The following is an 18,288-nucleotide window of genomic DNA, read 5'->3' as shown; positions in this document are numbered from 1 at the left end:
TTTACCACCACTCACTCTCTAAAATTAACAAACTCTTAACACACCTTAACATATTTTTGGGCTCCACTTTTATCACTTTTTGTCATATAACACACTTTAACAAACAATTTAGCTATCCCATTGTGAATGTTCTTATGGATTCGTTTGGCAAGTAAATTTGGACTAACATAATTATGAATAAAGCTTGGTAGTTTGAAAAAAATTAGTTTGAATGGTGCGATTATCCAAAACAATGTCATTTTGGATTTTTTTTTTTTTTTCCCTTCCTCTTTCCCTTTGTTTTCTCTATAGAACAGACAGAAGAATAAGAATAAAAGAAGGAGAAGAAGAAGAGAAGATAGAGAAGAGAAGAGAAGAAGGAGAAAATGAGAGAAAGATGAGGAAGAGAAAAAGAGAAAAGAACAAATATGTGTGTATACACAGAGGAGACAGTGATCGGCGCCAGTAGAGGAACAGAGGACAGAGATTGCCATAGACAAAAAGGCTGAAAGAGAGGCCGAAGCTAGATCTTGATTTTTGGGTTTGGTGTTTTTGATTCTGTAGATTGATTTTGATTTTGATTCTGTGGATTTGGATAGTGATTTTGGGATTATTTTGTTCAAAACTCAAACCCATTTTGTTCCCTCATTTTGTATCTACTTTATCGAAGCACAAAACAAAAAAATCAAGGCAAGGAAAGGAAACTATGTGGAATTCTGTTTGAGAGAGAGGGGGGGAAACTGTGTAGAAGGCAAGAAAGGAAAAGGAAAAAGGAAAAAAAATCGGGTCATTCGAGACTTGATTTTTCGAGCTACGTAACACGATTGAATAATTATGCCTCCGTTTGGGAAGTGGGTTGGCTTTTTGACTTTTTGGCTTTTTTGGCTATTTTAGCCTGGGCTAAAAAGCTTGGTTTGGGAAGGGCTTTTTGGCTTTTTGACTTTTTTTGTGAGAGAAGAGTGTAATGATTATGGGTTGGATGTGATTTTTGTTTGTTATGGCTAAAATAGCCTATTTTGTCTTTTGTGGCTAAAATAGCCAAAAAAACCCATAAACTTACTTCCCAAGGACAAAATAGATCATTTTAGCTAAATATGATAAAATGTCACATCTAACCTATAATTATTTTATTTTTTCTCTCACAAAAGTCAAAAAAATCAATCCCAAACGAAATTTTTTAACCCAAAACTAAAATAATTAAAAAACTAAAAAATAAAAAAGTTAACTCACATCCCAAACAAATTCTATGTGGTGCCCAACAAGTGTGTTACACAATTTGAGTTGTACCTAACAAGTGTATCACATACGTAGTGGCCAACAAGTGTGTCATGCAATTTGAGTTCTGCCCAACAAATGTGTCATGTATTGCTGGGGTGGTGGTGGAGTCGAAATGTGTCACCTTTCTACATAATTAAGTAGGGCTTAATTTTTGGGTGTGACTAACCGTTCGTTTTTTAAACGATAAAGTTGATTATGAGTTCGTTTAAGATGTGGGTTGACTTTTAGCTTTTTATTTTTTTTGATTATTTTAGTTTGTGGCTAAAAAGTCTCGTTTGTGATAGTTTTTTGACTTTTGTGAGAGAAAAAATGAAATAATTATGGGTTGAATGTAACATTTTAGCCCTGTTTGGTAGAGCTGTGGGAAAGTGCTTATAGCTTATGCCTAAACAGCTTATAGGTTATAATTATGAACATAAGCTGATTTCTGACTTATAAATTAAGCATCTTCTGCCCCACTCAAAGAATAAGCTGATTTCTGACTTCCAAAAACCTATAAGCTATAAGCTATAAGCTAAACCAAACACATCAAAATAGCTTAAATTAAGCTGAAAGCTGAAATAAGCTGCTTTTAAGTTCTGCCAAACAGGCACTTTGTCCTATTTAGCTAAAATAATCTATTTTGTTTTATATGGCTATTTTAGCCCCAAGGAGCATGCCAAACGAGCCCTATGTTGCATTTCTATTGTGACTTTACCTCTTGTGTTAGGTTGATACATTCATCTTTTACCTTAGTGTTAGCCCCTTCCTTTGAATTGGTGTAAGTCTGGTAAGGGTTACAATGATATCACCAATAAGTATCCTTTCTTACAAATTAAAAAAAGAAAAGAAAAAAAAGGAAGTGTGTCATACACTTTGATTTTTTTATTTTTTGGTATTTTATCAAAAATGAAAATATTTTTAAATGATACACTTAAAAATACAAATATTTGTGAAAAAAAAAATTTAAAAAATCATCAAATATAAAAATTCAGTATATTTTTCTATTATTGTATATTTATTGAATTTTTAAAATATTTTTCACAAATATTTTAGTTTTTAGGTGTATCTAAATTATGTGGCATTTAGAAAATAAAAAATTCGCTTAAAATATTTGAAAAAATACGTTAAAAAAATAAAGAATAAACTCAAATTTCAAAACATTAATTAAAACCAAACACAATAAAAAAATTAAAAAAACCCTAGAAACTCAATAATCAAATTCGGATGTTGAAACTCAGAATTGCTAGCTGATCGGAAGCTGAAGACCATGTATATAGAGGTCGATCAACAAATTTTTGCTACATGAAAAGGAAGAAGAGCTGTTAGATCGATTCCATTTTGCCACTGAGAGAGAGAGAGAGGGGGGGCAAAGAAAGACGAATTACCTTGATAGAGAAACCTAGAGAGAGAGAGAGAGAGGGGTTTTGCTGATATCGACGCAATTGGTAATTTTCACCACTAGTTTGAAATTTTATAGGGTGTGTGTGTTTGAAAAACAATCCCGCTATGTAGTTCGAATAACTTGTGGCTCGAATGGCTCGAGGTGCTAAAACAACGTCATTTTGGTACTTTTTTTTTTTTTCATTTTCTTTTCTTTTTCCCTCCTAACTTTTCTATATGTTTTCTCTCTGAAACAGAAAGAAAAATGAAAAGAGGAAAAAGAGAGAATGAGAGAATATGAAGGAAGAGAGAATAAATAGAGAAGATGGAGGGGGAACAGAAAAAGAGAGAAGAGAAATGAACAGGGAGAGAGAGAAAAAGAGAGAGACAGCCAGAACTCCTACCTACAGGCGTCGCCATCACTGTCGCAAACCCTTCCCCCACCAGCGCTGCCATCAACGTCGCCCATCGCAACCCTCCTTTGTGTGTATACACACATAGATCTTTGTATATATCTCTCTCTCTCTGTTTCCCCTTTCTTCTTTTCTTCTTCTCTCTTCTTTCATTTTCTCTCTGTTCCCTCTCTCTTTCTTATCTCGCCTCTCTATTTCAAAGAGAAAAGAGAAGGAAAAAAAGAGCATTCAGGCCACTTGAGCCTCCAAATTTTCAAGCTATAAAGCAATTTTCGTTTGAAAAATTATGTGTTGCTCATTGCCCAACAAGTGTCATACACTTTGAGTTTCTTATGTGGGATCTTGGCATATTATGGGTCCGTTTGAGAAGTAAATTTGGGCTAAAATAACTATATATAAAATGTCATATTCAATTCATAATCATTTCATTTTTTCTCTCACAAAAGTAAAAAAAAAAAAAAACCAAAAAAACCTATTCTAAACGAGATTTTTTAACCCCAAACTAAAATAGTTAAAAAATTAAAAAGTTCAAAAGTTAACCTATATCCCAAACCAACTCTATGTGGTGCCCAACAAGTGTGTCACACAATTTGAGTTTGTGCCTAACAAGTGTGTCACATATGTGGTGCCCAACAAGTGTGTCGCGCAATTTGACTTCTGCCCAACAAGTGTGTTATGTACCACAGGGGTGGCGGTGAAGTCGAAATGTGTCACCATTCTACATGATTGAATAGGGCTTATTGGGTGCGACTAACAGTTCGTTTTTTAAACGATAAAATTGATTATGTTGTATGTCAATTGTGACATTACTACTTGTGCTAGGTTGGTGCATTCCTCTTTTATCTGGTCCCTTTCTTTGGATTGGCATAAGTCTGGTAAGGGTTACAATGATATCACTAACAAGTACCCCTTATTTACAGATAAAAAGAAAAAAAATTGTGTCACACACTTCGAGTTTTTTATTTTTTTTGTTGTTTATCAAAAATGTTAATATTTTTAAATGATACACTTAAAATATAAATATTTATTATTGAAATTTAAAAATTTATCAAATATAAAAATTCAGTATTTTTCTATTCTTACATATTTATTGAAATTTTTAATATTTTTCATAAATATTTTAGTTTTTAGGTGTATCTAAATTATGTGGCATTTAGAAAATAAAGAATTTACTCAAAATATTTTAAAAAATTCACTAAAAAAAAAAAAAAAACTCAAATTTCAAAACATTAATTAAAACCAAACAAGGTAAATATATATATATTTTTTGGGGATTTTGAGAGGCAATATAACTTATTTAAGTGCATTTATTTGAGTTATATCATTTTTTTACATATTTTTTTGTAAAAATTTTAAAAAATATACTTATTTATAGATTATTTCATATATTATTAACTTATTAGCTTATTCCTACTGAAAAACTATTCAATACTCTTAGAATATCATGTGTTCATGCTCTAGGACTAATCATCATATGCCTCTTTATGTTTCTCAATTACTCAATACAAAATTATGAGTTCTACATTTTTCACCAATTATAACAACTTTAAGTATAACGTAATCGTGTTGCAAGAGCACTTAATAACTACTCATTTCTATCATATTACTTCATTACTTATTTACATGTCTTTTCGTTAAAACCTAACAAATAAGTTATACATATTGAGGTCTTGTTTAAGAATTGAATTTTTTAATGATTTTTTAAAACTTTTTGACTTTTTATGAGGTGACAAAAATGTTAATATTTTTTAAAATAACTTTATTTAACTGTATTAAAAAAAATAATGTATTACTGTGACGTTTAATTTTTTAAAATAATTTTAAATTTTTTTAATAACCTATTTAAAATTTTAATTTTTTAACTAAAATAACACTAAAATCAAACTGAACAACGAGACTTGAGTGATGAAAGAGTAAACAGTATCACTTTTTGTCTCACCTATGTTTTATTTTATAAACATTTCATACGTTGATAACACAATTATTTTTAAATTTATCCATATTATATGGAAAATAGTTAAAATGTAATTAGTTAATTTTTTTAATAAATCAATAATATGCAACAGTCCACATTACCAAGGATCAACTTAAAAGTGGTTAGTTTTTGCATAAAGTACATCGCTATATGTTGAGATTTAGGGTTGGTTTGGAATGTTCTAAAAAAGTGTACTTTTTTACTTATTGACTTATATGGGTTGGATTTGGGTTGGATTTGATGTGATGTACTAGAGAGGTGATGTGATTTAAATAAGATGGTGTGACTTAAATAGGATAGTGACTTTATTATTTAGTAGATGCCAAACTTGGCCTTAGTTTCTTATGTTTGGCATAAGTTTTTTTTTTTTTTTAGTCCAAAAAAAAAATTAATAAATTAATAAAACAAAATGTCACATTTAAATTATAATCATTTTATTTTTTCTCTTACAAAAATTAAAAAAGTTAAAAAGTCCATCCCAAACGAAACTTTTTAACCCTAAACAAAAATAGTCTAAAAACTAAAAAGTCAATTCACATCCTAAACAAAGATAGATTATGTTAATAAAATTACACTACATATTGAGGTTTGGTTTACTATAGATTATGTTAATAAAATTACACTACACCCCTTAAATTTATAATCACATTGCAAAATGTTCCATTTGTTAATCAATTAAGGTCAAACTCATAAAAAATTGTTGATGTAAGCAATTACTTATTGAAATACCAAATTTACTAATTATTGCATATGTTTTCCTCTCTCTTATAATTTTATTCTATCTCAATCAAAATTAGACAGATGAATATCTCAAAGATTATAAACCCTACAAGTGAAGAACATAAAGGCACCACCGGCCACTAGTCTCTTCCATCATTTCTTACTACGCCACCATGGTCATGGACCACTGCTCTCTTTCATCCACCGTGGCACATTTTGGCGGTGTTTGGAAAGGAGGTTTATTTGTTTTTTTGTTACTGTTTTTTTTCATTAAAAGACAAATTGATTACAGAATAATTAAAAAAACAAATCTAAACAAAATATCATATCAAACTCTATAATCAGTTTACTTTTTCTCTCACAAACATTACATCTAATTACAAAAAAACCTAACTATCTTTCCAAACACAAAATTTTTTTCTCCAATAATATCCTACAACTAAAAAAACCCACTTTCCAAACACTCACTTTGAAAAATAAGCTACAAGTAATTTTTTTTTTAATTTTTTTTATTCTTTTTTTAAAAAAAATATATAAAAAAAAACATAAAGAAATGATGTGACTTAAAAAAAAAAAAAATCAGAAATTAACTTTTAACCTAATTATCAAAATAAACCTATATTTTCTACTACGCAGCTGATCAATCATTGTTGCTAATTGGAGGACAATCAAAAATTGGTGCTTAATCATTTTCGTCACTTCGGGTTGTTAGTAGGTGATGCAAACAGGACTAGGGTTTGTCAGTGAGTTAATGGAGTCAACCGAAAGTGTTTAAAGCTTATTTTGGGAGGTTGGCTTTTAGTCATTTTTTTTGGTTTGTAATAAAAGTTAAAAGTTAATTTTTTTGAATTTTTTTTCATTTGGAAAGTTGGTTTTTAGTCAATAATGAAATTATAATTCTATTATATGGGTGAAGTTGTAATTATTTTAAACTAAATAGGGGTAGTTTGGTCATTTTATTATGATTTGACATTATAAACAAATATTAATAAAAAAAGTCAAAAGTCACTTTTTACCAACTTTTCAAATCATTTGCCTAAAAAAGTCAAAAACTTGATTAAAAACTAAAAAATTACTTTTTACTATCTTCTCAAAATAGGCCTAAATTAAAACAAACGTAAAATGTAATGATTTTTAGTTAATGGTGTAAAGTGAGAATTGATCCATAATTAAGGAGGCACAAAGTGTAATTTGTCCATAATTTTAAAAATAATGCAACGTTTTGTTTCATTTTATGACATCTTAGTGTGAAAGTGACAACTAAAGTCATAAGACATTTTTTATGAGTCTCTTCCAATCTTGGCTTTGTGAACAACAACATAAACTTTGTTGACGCAATCCCTTATCAGTGGGATTGGAAATCAATCGAATTGTTTGCAAGCTATTAACTCCGCTCTTTTGTTTTTTATTTTTGTTTTGTTTTATTTACTTATTTATTTATTATGTGTTTGAACTGAGTTTAATTCGTTAAATAAATAAATAAATGAATTTGGGCTTAAATTTTTGATTCGTTTAGTAAACGAACTAAGTTCAAATTTGATTAAACTCGATTAGTTCATTTTTATTTAAATTATAGAATAAATATAAATATTATGAATAATAGTATACATATATGATATATATTAAATATTATTTTTATTTAAATAATGTAAATAAAAAAATACTATCAAGCTTATAGCGGAATTCGAATTTGATTAATATTAACGAGTCGAATCAAACTCAAAAAAGGGCGCTGCTTGAGGGCCCGAATTTCGGGGCTCGAATGCCCCGAAAATTCCACTTTAGGTAAAAAAAAAAAAAAAAAAAGGAAAAAAGAAAGAAAAAAGAAAACAGTTTCTAAAAATGGAAATTAGGGGCATTAGGGGCAAATTTTTTAGGGCCACCAATCATTTTCCCTCAAAAAATATCAAACCGAACTCAAATTAAATAATGGAAAATGTCTCGTAGCTCAAATTTTGTGGCTCAAAAGTGGCTCAAATGGTCAAAACGACGTCATTTTGGCCATTTTTATGTTGTTCTGTACTCAAAACGACGTCGTTTTGGCCATTTGAACCACTTTTGAACCACAAAATTTGAGCTACGTAGCATTGTCGTTAAATAATTTAGCTCAATAAACAAACCAACAATCCTACAAACCCGGCTTGACTCAATTTATTTGTTTGTAACAAACATACTAATCAGACGAATGGGCTAATAATAGTCAGTGATTTTCATGAACCCAACCATCCCTTGGGGGCATGAGAGCTTTGATTGTCTATCTTTTTTTAAGAATTTGTACACCTTTTTATTATTATTTAGAATTGTTTTTTTGGCAAATTACGCTCATAATTTTTACACTTTATTTTTTGCATTAATTTTTTCTATATTATTTTAGTTTATATAATTTTAATGGTCATGTGACTGTATTTTAAGAGTACCCAATAGCTTCCCAAGTTTAATTACTTTAATTTAAATTTTTGTATCAATTTGATATTGCTAAGTTAAATAGAATAAAAGTAAATTTATCATTTTATCACTAAAAAGAACAACAAATGTATTGTGTGCGTCTTTCTTTTTATATTATTTTTATAAAAAAATAATTAAAAACTCTAATAGAAGTTATCAATTAGACCAAAATAATGGTTATGTTTGGTTTAATTATCATTATATATTTTCACAAATCTTTTTAAAAAATTAAAATTTAATTTGATGAAAAAAATTAAAAATGCTCATCATTTTCATATAATTTTATATTTTAGGAGGATAGAAATAATTTCTTAAAATACAAAAAAACAAAAACTTTTTGGTGTATATTGTTATTAAACTATTTTCTATTTTTTCAAAAAAAATTAGAAAACAATTTATGAAAAAAAAAAACAGTGCCAATATAAAGGAACAAAATATAGGACTACTAACGTAATTCATCTAAAAAAATTATTATTAATTATACATATATAGACAGTAAAATCTTGACAATTAAAGTTATTGAAGTAAGTTTTAAATATATTTTTAACAGCAATATTAATTTATAAAAATCACTTTAATTCAAAAAATAAAATTGTGTAGTTTTTAAAATTATTTAATAAAATTCACTTTTTGATGATTTAATTTTTTATTTTTTATAATGGTAAAATCATTAATGTCTATTATTTAAAATAAGTAATTTGTGTAACGACAATGCTACGTAACTCAAATTTTGTGGCTCAAAAGTGGCTCAAATGGCCAAAACGACGTCGTTTTGAGTACAGAACAACATAAATATTTGAGTCACAAAATTTGAGTTACGAGACATTTTTCTTTGTGTAATTATTACGAGAGACTGTTAAAATAAAAAATTATCAGTTGATTTTAAAGAATTACATTTCAGACCAATTATAAATTATCATATTTTTTTTATACTTTTCAATTACTTAACTTAAAAATAATAAATTTTTCCCTTCTGCCAAAATATCACGTAACGTAACGTTCTCTTTTAATCAACCAATAATTTGTCGCTAAAATAGTATATAAGCAGTGAAGACATTTTGACCGGTCGTTTGTCCGTACTCACCCCCCGACCCTTCAAGTCTGCAAAATAACAAGGAAGAAGAAAAGGACTTGGACTTCCGACTTCCTCACTTTACACACCACAAAAATATCCACAAACAGAGAGAGAAGTGATAAGATCTGGGGGAGTGAGAGAAGCTGAGAGATGATGGATAAAAGCTGTCATTCCTCTGGTGACTCTACTAGTAGCAGTAACACCACCACCACCAACTCCAACAACAACAATAACAGAGATCAATACATCAGACATCTCAACAAAATCTCTCACAGGATCTCTAAACCCACCAGGAGACCCACTTTTGATCACCAGCAGCAGCAGCAGCAGCAGCAGCAGGATGATGTTATTCAACAACCACCGCCACCGCCACCGCCGCAGCAGCAGACGCAGAATCTACCGCAGCAGCCGCCGGTGTACAACATCAAGAAGAGCGATTTCAGAGATGTGGTTCAGAAGCTCACTGGGTCTCCGTCTCACGAGCGTTTCTCTACTCCTCCCCCTATTCACCCACCCAAGCCTCCTAGCTCTCGTCTCCAGCGAATCCGCCCTCCCCCTCTCGCCCCAATTACCAATCGCCCCCCTCCCTTGCTAAACAACGCCGTCCCCCCACAACCACCACCACCAACTCAGAGCCAGCTGGCGCCTCTCTCGCCTCTTCCGCCGTTCCCGGCTGTGCACGCGGCGGCTGAATCGCCGATCTCCGCCTACATGCGCTTCCTTCAGAGCTCATTCGATTCCGATCCGAAGAGATTCCCTGGACTCTCGCCTCTAGCCCCCCTGGTTTCTCCCCGATGGAACAATCTCCCTCAGCCGCCGCCACAGCAGGAGCACGTTCTTCCGCCACCGACATCAGGTTCCATGGCTCAATCACCCTTTCCGATGCCCTTTTCGCCCCTGCCTTTCGGTTGCTTTCCTTCGCCGCGGTCTCCATATCATCTGATTTCGCCTTCGACGACCGGTCAATTAGGGTTTCAACCGTTTCCTCTGTCGCCAACTCTACCAGTTCCGAGCCCTAGGTGGAAAGATCTTTGAAATGGTGTAGAACTCCACACTCCAAGAGTTGGAAAGGAAAGTCTTTTTAGGGTTTGTAAGGGTTATACATATGTGTGTATATATATATATATACATGGTGGGGGTTTAAATTCAATGGCCAGTTGTTGGAGAAATTGATAGCTGACACCTGACCTGGTTAATTAGAGTGTTTGTACTGTAAATGGTTGTTGGTTGTTTTTACATTACAGCTAGAAATGTTTAGAAAAGGATCCTGGGTTTGTTCTTTCTTTTTTGTTTCTTGATTCAAATTTGGAGTAGACAGTAATTGGAATTCTTCTGTTTTGTTGGGATGCGGTAGTGAAATAGATATATAAACTTGTAGTAGTTCTCTTTATATATTTGCCTATTAATATAGACATACATGCCTAAAAGCTATTTGATAAATTAGCTACATTGCATTTTTGATTTCTTTGTACAAGTTTTGGATTTGTCTTGTCTTTATTAGCTTGTAAAACTTGGGGGTTTTGGATTTGGGTTCTTGAAGCATGTAGAAGAACCACTACAGACTGGTCGCTCATTACATTACAAGATAGATGTGCATCTCCGTGAAGCAAGTGGATGTGCTGCTCACATGTATTAGTGATTGTAGTTCTTGATGTGTGTATTACTATGTTAAATTACACATTGCAGGTGGATGCTATGAGAGAACAATGTGTTATATAGTTCGTGGAAACTTTTTGTTTTTAGTTATTCTTATCCAGTGCCTGTAGAAGACTTACGTGTGTAGTTGGGGTCGAGATGAAACTTGTTAAATTGGTTAAGCCTTTCATGAAAATGTGAAGATTTTAGTTCACAAAATTTGTCGGGGATCCAGTTTAGCCATTGATTATTTGTAAATTGTCGTTGTAGGTGGGACTGTTGTAATTTTGAAACGTTGAAAATGTGCCTTAGTTAGGTTTTGATGAAGTCAGAGTGCTCTAGCTGCAAGAAACTTGTATACTATGTGATTGTTTTAATTTTGAAATATTGAAAACATGCCTTAGTTAGGTTTTGATGAAGTCACAGAGTGCTTTAGCTGCAAGAAACTTGTATACTATATGATACTTTTTTCTGAAATTGCAATTCTAGTCTCCTGATATGGGAGCTTATGGACCTCACCATTCTGCAGCAAGGATTTATTATTGTCGATATCTTTGGCTATGTTATATTACTGGTATTACTTGAATCGGAGGAAAAAAAACCTTTCTTTTATTTTGAGATAGCTTTGTTGAGTATGAAATGTGTGCTATAGCTTTTTCTAAGGTGTGCATATGAATACTTGACTCTGTTTTATAGGTTGTTAGAGACTTTCCCTTCTTGCACTCCTATATGACATGCTTGCGCATAATTGGATCTAAACTGTGTGCAAGTGATAATAGGATTGTATATTACTTAACTAGGAGTCGAGTCTGATCTTTTCTTATTGAAGTTCTTGATTGATGGAAGTGTTCATTTACAAAGATTATCCAGCTTTTATTAACTCACGAATGCCATTTTTAAAACAATCAATTAGAAAGAAAAGCATTTTTGTCCTCTATGTTGTTTGTTAATGGAAAACTATATTTCTAGGAGAAATGGATGAGAAGTGTATGATTCAAGCCACTTCATGCATTTATCTATCATGTCTTTTTTATTTTTATTTTTATTTTTATGGTGGTGGGGGCAGATTGATTTTCGTATGTAACCAAACCCTCTAGTTTCTTTGAGGGCTTTTTACATGATATGGTGCATCATTCCTCCAGTGGGGTTAAAAGGTTGATGCTGTTGGCCTTGGCACTTTTTTTTGGGTTGGAGATAACTTTGCACGTATGCATCTACATCATCAAGCAGTTGGAATGGTCTAAATCCCTGGTGACTTCTCAATCTGAATCATAATCTTTAGTTTTTCGTTTAGTTTCTGGTCCAACTTGGAATCTATTGGATGACTTTGCCAAAGTTTCTTCCAGACAAACTGAGAGGTTTGATTTTAAACGCCAGTTGGCGTAGAGAATCTTTTTAAAGTATTTTATATGGATTCTGGTATTCTTTTTCTTTTTTCTTTTTTCTTTATTTTTTTATTTTCAGCTTTTTATATAAAAAAAAAATTACTAATCATTTTAAACATTGTTAACTAATATCCTTGGTTCATTTGTTTATAAGAAACTTGCATTAGATATATTATGTGTAAAAAAAAATAAATGTTGTGGTTGGTTGTGTTTGGGTTATTTTGGGAAGTAAGTTAAAAATTAATTTTTTGATATTTTTTTTTGGACAAAATATGTAAAAAAATAGAGTTAATGTGATTTAAAAGAGTATAAAAGTCAAAAAGTGATTTTTAATCAACTTCTCAAGCCTTAGTGTCAGTATTTTCTTTCTGAGTAATACTACAAATCTACCCTTATCAATCCAAAATCTTCATCTTATAATTCAGATTTATTTTACACATAGACCTAACATTATATAAATTTAATTTTCATCATACAATTCCCTACTATTCAGAAAATTCCAGATGATAAGTCCGCCCTGAGTTTTCCTTTGTTTCTTACACGTGGTTTATAGACAATCCATTGGCCACCGTGACTTTTTTTTCTCAGAGGTCACGCGTAGGAGTGGAATGTGTTGGAAATTCTTATTACTACCTCCCATGGGTGGTCCAGTTGTCAAGGCCTCCATAGCGACTTTGGGCAATCTTTTTTGATGATGTGCTCGGCCTTGATAGATGTGGTTCGCGATTGTTTGTGTCCAAGATTTACTCTAGTGCTGTGTTTAGTTGGGAGATTTGGGGAGGGATTTAGAAAGGAAAAAAGAAAATATGTGTGAAATTAGGTGAAATGTAGATATATTTTATTCACATTTCACCTAACTTTTCTCTTTCCCTTTCCAATTCCCTCCTCAAATCCCCCTACCAAACACAGCGTAGAGGGTTGGGTTCAAAGTATCCTGGTTTCTGGAAATGGAAAGCATGAAACTAATTCAAAAATGTCTAATGCTGTGTTTGGTTAGAGGATTTGGAGAGAGATTTGGAAAGGAAAAGGGAAAAGGTGTGTGAAATTATGTGAAATATAGGCATGATTTATTCACATTTCACCTACTTTTTCCATTTCCCTTTCCAAATCCCTCCTTAAATCCCTCAACCAAACACAGCATAAAAGCCTCTCAAATGCAGTAACTATACTAGGAATTTAAATTTGTCCACACATTTTGGGAGTATGTGAACATAGCATAAAATCTATTTAGTCTAAAATTGTAAACCCTATATTCAAGAAAATGTATTAACTTTACTTTTTGAATCAAACTTGTGTTTCATTCAAAATCAAACTCGGTATATTAGTTGTCATTGCTATAATATAATAACTTGGGCAAAAAGAAGAGTTCTAATGGCAGGTAAAGCAGTTAAATTTGGACATTGCTATGTCTTATATGACATAAGATTTGATTAATTGTTAAATGTTGATAAGAGCTTCCTTTTTCTTGATGGGTCCTTAAATCTTATTTATATTTAACTTTTTAACAAAATTATATTTTAATTATTGAGGTAAAGTTTCCAAATTTTAATATTTCGAGTACTTAATAGGTTAACATTTGGTTTTGAGTTTTGACATTTCATTTGACACATTCAATACCGTAAGCAGTTTATTAAAATGTTTTATGATTGATTTCCAGAGTCTGTAAAAATGCTAGAGGCCTTCTAATAGAAAAGGAGTTCGACTTGGGGGTCATAATTGGACTTTTCCAAATTTAATTTTTAGAATTTTTCAGAGGTCCCAATTTAGAAGTGTCTAAAAAGTGTCCCAATTTTTCAGTTTATTTTTCTGTTTTGTAACTCTCTCCAAACTCAAGTTGGTTTGTGTCTAACCTCCTTGAGTTTGAGGGGGGCTGTTAAACCCACTAAACCTAACCCACTCCACCAAACCTACCTCCACCACTCACTACTCACCTACTCCTCACCTACCACCACCTAACCTACATCTATATAATCAATCAATTGTAACAGAATCAAGAATCAATAAATCAATTCATCAATCAATAATACATCTATTTTAACATGGTATCAGAGCAAGGTTAAGAACTTAGTATTTTTTTTCGCTTCACCGGCGGGCGGCAACCTCGCCTTGGTCGCCCGCCGGACCTCAACCTAATCCGCTTATTGTTTTTACACATACCTTCACTTTCCTGCATCTTCCAGCTCATCAACAAAAATCACCACCGCCTACCACGGCTTCGCCGCCTCTCTCACTCCACACCACTCGAACCCCTGCGTTTCTCGGTCTCGACACCCAGATGGGTTTATGGGATGGTCCTCACACGGCGACCGAGGAGCCAATGTGGCTTTGGATGTACTTCAAATGCCTCAGGTCACATGTTCGAAGATTTAGGTCAACCTTCGTGGACCCCTAAGGAGTAGACACAGATGATCCCTTTGATTGTGATTCACAAGAGAGGGACCTGCTCGTAGTCTTGTGGGACGACCATGATAATTTATGCATGCGATGCCTTGATCTGTAGGACTTTTGAGTATCATCGGATGCTAACTCGCCCAAATCTGAGCCATTCCACTGCACATTCTCAAATTCAAGGTCATCATCATCCTCATTACCAGTAGGAGCTTCAATCACACTAAGGGCCTTCCTTTGTAGCTTTACCTCTATGCCATTTGTAAGAACCACGCCTCGGAGACCAACGAGCACCGACTTGGTCCGGTTGTTACCAGTCACAACGACCTTGGTGTGACGTGGTATGACGTGGCAGAACAGAGAGCTCTTCTTCGCTGCTATCTCCACAACTCTGCAACTGCGAAAATCCGCCATTGACGGAACTCTCCACAGCTCTCACTCTCTTTCCAGCAGGGTATCAGTTTTCATGAGCTTCCGCTGCGACCACGACTGTTTTTCTTCATCTTTCCCATCTCCATTTCTCGAGTGGTTTGTTCGATACTTGAGCCAGACGGATTCAAACGATATTCACTAGTTGATCCACTGTACTCTCCTTCGGGTTAGATCACACAGGGGGGGACATGGCACACACTGTCATTCTCTCTCTCTAATAATCAAACCCACACATTCTTTTTTTAATCAACCGACCAAACCCTCTTTACACTGTCACTCTCTCTCTCTCTCTAATAATCAAACCCACACATTCTTTTTTTAATCAACCGACCAAACCCTCTTTATCTTTTATCTATATATATCTATCTGTATAATTCTTTATGCATGTGCTCCTACCCCAGCTGGCAGACACCACTCAATACACTCCACTTTCTTTCTTTTATCTTATTTATTTATTTATTTTTTACATTAAAAAAAAATCAAAATCATTTTATTCATGTTGATGGCACAAAAACAAAACACCAAAATTCATGTTGATGGCACAAAAACAAAACACCAAAAAACAGCAGAAGAAGAAGAACTGCTACCACACTCATTTTATTCATGTTGGGGCTCACCCTGATCACCATTTTACAACCACACCAAAAAAAAAAAAAAAAACAAACACAACACCCACACCCACACCCACAGTGGGATTTTTCTTCTCTACTCTGCTGCAGGTCTCTTCTTCTTGCCTCCGTCCTGGACAGCCCTTGCCGGTGCTGCCTCCGTGTTTCCCACGCCGCCGAGCACGTTCACTCCCCCATACTCCTCCACTGCAGCATATGGCGGCCCTCCAAATCGGAACATCACGGTGGCCTTCCGCTTCAGCTCCTTGTTTTCTGCCCTTAGCACGCTTATCTCTGCTCGCGCATCCTTATACATGCGTTGGAGCAGAGCCAGCTGGGAGTTTAAATGCTGCACCTCATTTGTCCTACTCTGCAGCCGGTTCGACAAGTTTGTGACCGCCGTCATGCTTTCCACACATGCCTTCAGAGTATACTGATTGGCCTCCACATCCGACTGCACTGCCATTCTTTGCTCCACCGACCGCATCGGAAAGTTCAACGGAGCAAACTCCGGGGCGCTTGGTTGAGTTTCCAGTGCCACCGCACCAGTTCTCTCTCTCGTTGACTCGTTGAGGTCGGGAAAGAGGGTGAGCAGTCCACGGGAAGACGAGGACGAGGCCATTTTCTGGGCAACAGAGTGTTACAGAATATCTCTCGCAACAGAGTGTTACAGACTCTCTCTCTCAGCACAACGAAGAGTTTTTCAGACTCTCTCTCAGCACAACGAAGTTTTTTTTTTCAGAGGTTTTTCGCAGCTTTTCTCTGCCTCAGCCTCAGCATCAACCTTGGTTAAATAGCCAAGGCAGCCACGCGCATCGCGCGCCTCTTGCCACCAGCCGACAACCGGGCACGCAAGCCAAGGCGCCCACGTGCCTCGCCATCATATCCGGCACACCTTTTGATGAATTGGGCACGCCTTTTGATGGCACGCCTTTTGACAAAATTGGGCACACCTTTTGAGGGTGCAACTTTTTCAACGGTCCGACATGACCCTATAAACTGTCCCGACATTGATTCCGGTTAGCTCCTTTATGGGTCCGACAAGACTCTGTAAACTGTCCCGACATTGATTCCGGTTAGTTTCTACAAGGGTCCGACAAGACTCTATAAACTGTCCCGACATTGATTCCGGTTAGCTCCTTTATGGGTCCGACAAGACTCTGTAAACTGTCCCGACATTGATTCCGGTTAGTTTCTACAAGGGTCCAGCAAGACTCCGTAAACTGTCACAACAACTGTCACAGCATTGTCTGCTACAACGGTCCGACATGACCCCATAAACTGTCTTCTACAACGGTCCGACATGACCCCATAAACTGTCTTCTACATCGGTTTGACACCACCATACAGTGTCCTCTACAACGTTATGACACCACCATTCAGTGTCTTCACCAATGGTCTGACACGACCATACAGTGTCTCCTATCCTTTTTTATTTTTATGTATTTTCTTGTTTATTTTTATGTATTTTCTTGTTTTGTTCCTCTCTTCAAACTCAAGTTGGTTAGTTTCTATCCTCCTTGAGTTTGCGGGGGTTGTTAGAATTTACCATCACCTACCACACACTTACCATCACCTACCACACACTCACCTACTACACTCACCTACTCCTCACCTACCACCACCTAACCTACATCTATATAATCAATCAATTGTAACAGAATCAAGAATCAATAAATCAATCAATAATACATCTATTTTAACATATGTCTATGTTCTAAAAAAAATATATATGTAAAACATTTAAAAATTCATTGAAGACAGTTTTGAGTGATCTGTTTACCTGCAAGTGCATACTGTATTGTGCAGTTGTGAATGATCTGTTACCTGTAAGTGCACACCGCATAGAGCCCATTTGATCTTAATGCATTTTTTTAATTTTTTTTTGGCAAAAGGATGTTTTGAAGAAGGGTTTTAGTTAGATATTGTTTAATGCAATAGAAACATGACTTTCTATGTTACCAAATGATTTGTTTTATATATATAAGAAGAAAAAAAATCTTCTCGGCCAACTAAAAAGCCAACAGAACATTCCAGACTCGCATCCTGACAACACCAATTAAACTAAGGTCAAGTTTGACATAATTTAAATAATATAAAAAGTTAAAAATTCATTATCTTATTTAAGTCATATTATCTTATTTAAATCACATCACTTCTCTAATACATCACATCAAATCCAACCCAAATCCAACCCATATAAACTAATAAATCAAAAAGTATATTTTTTAAAACATCCCAAACCAACCCTAAATTTTGCCACATTTTTTTTTGTTGTTGCTTTTCCCCTCACAAATCCCTATCAAAATCCAAACACATCCTAAAGAAGCTGCCAACTTCACCTCGTCAATCCTATCCCAATTCTGTTCAAAAAAAAAACAAATAATAATAATAATAAATAATCCTATCCCAATTCAATGTACCATACAGACCTTCCTATTCAATCTTTAAGGAACCAATCACGTGTTGCCAACTGTTCGAAATAACTTTCTAATTATATTTAAGGATAAGTTACAAATGCACCCTGAGATTTGAAATTACATGCCACCTTTTGGGATTTTTAATTTTATAATAAATTGTTCATTTTATTAAT

At 34.0% G+C, this 18,288-nt stretch overlaps 2 protein-coding genes and 1 long non-coding RNA gene across 3 annotated transcripts; 1 reads left to right on the top strand and 2 right to left on the bottom strand.

The window, feature by feature from the left end:
• The first annotated feature begins 9,167 nt into the window (after positions 1–9,167).
• Positions 9,168–10,687, top strand: LOC114283876 (VQ motif-containing protein). The gene has a single exon (XM_028226744.2). The coding sequence runs from the start codon at positions 9,398–9,400 to the stop codon at positions 10,280–10,282; it is 885 nt and encodes a 294-aa protein (XP_028082545.2). The 5' UTR covers positions 9,168–9,397; the 3' UTR covers positions 10,283–10,687.
• A 3,968-nt stretch (positions 10,688–14,655) lies between these two features.
• LOC114268424 (uncharacterized) lies at positions 14,656–15,069 on the bottom strand. Its single transcript, XM_028209599.2, has one exon. It carries the CDS (start codon positions 15,067–15,069, stop codon positions 14,656–14,658), a length of 414 nt encoding a protein of 137 aa, XP_028065400.2.
• Positions 15,070–15,859: 790 nt separating this feature from the next.
• Positions 15,860–17,655, bottom strand: LOC145820869 (uncharacterized). The gene is made up of 2 exons (XR_014362908.1): positions 16,978–17,655; positions 15,860–16,930 (listed from the first exon to the last, which is right to left on the bottom strand). It is a non-coding gene; the product is annotated as an uncharacterized LOC145820869 (long non-coding RNA).
• Between the last annotated feature and the right edge of the window lie 633 nt (positions 17,656–18,288).

The sequence above is a fragment of the Camellia sinensis genome, chromosome 3 (assembly GCF_055761805.1).
Source record: "Camellia sinensis isolate YWXY chromosome 3, ASM5576180v1, whole genome shotgun sequence".
Classification (NCBI taxonomy): Eukaryota; Viridiplantae; Streptophyta; class Magnoliopsida; order Ericales; family Theaceae; genus Camellia; species Camellia sinensis.
This window is presented reverse-complemented; position numbering and strand designations above follow the sequence as displayed.

Bases quoted from the DNA above. Each gene is read 5' to 3' on its own strand.
- LOC114283876 (XM_028226744.2), top strand. From the start codon at position 9,398: ATGATGGATAAAAGCTGTCATTCCTCTGGTGACTCTACTAGTAGCAGT.
- LOC114268424 (XM_028209599.2), bottom strand. From the start codon at position 15,069: ATGGCGGATTTTCGCAGTTGCAGAGTTGTGGAGATAGCAGCGAAGAAG.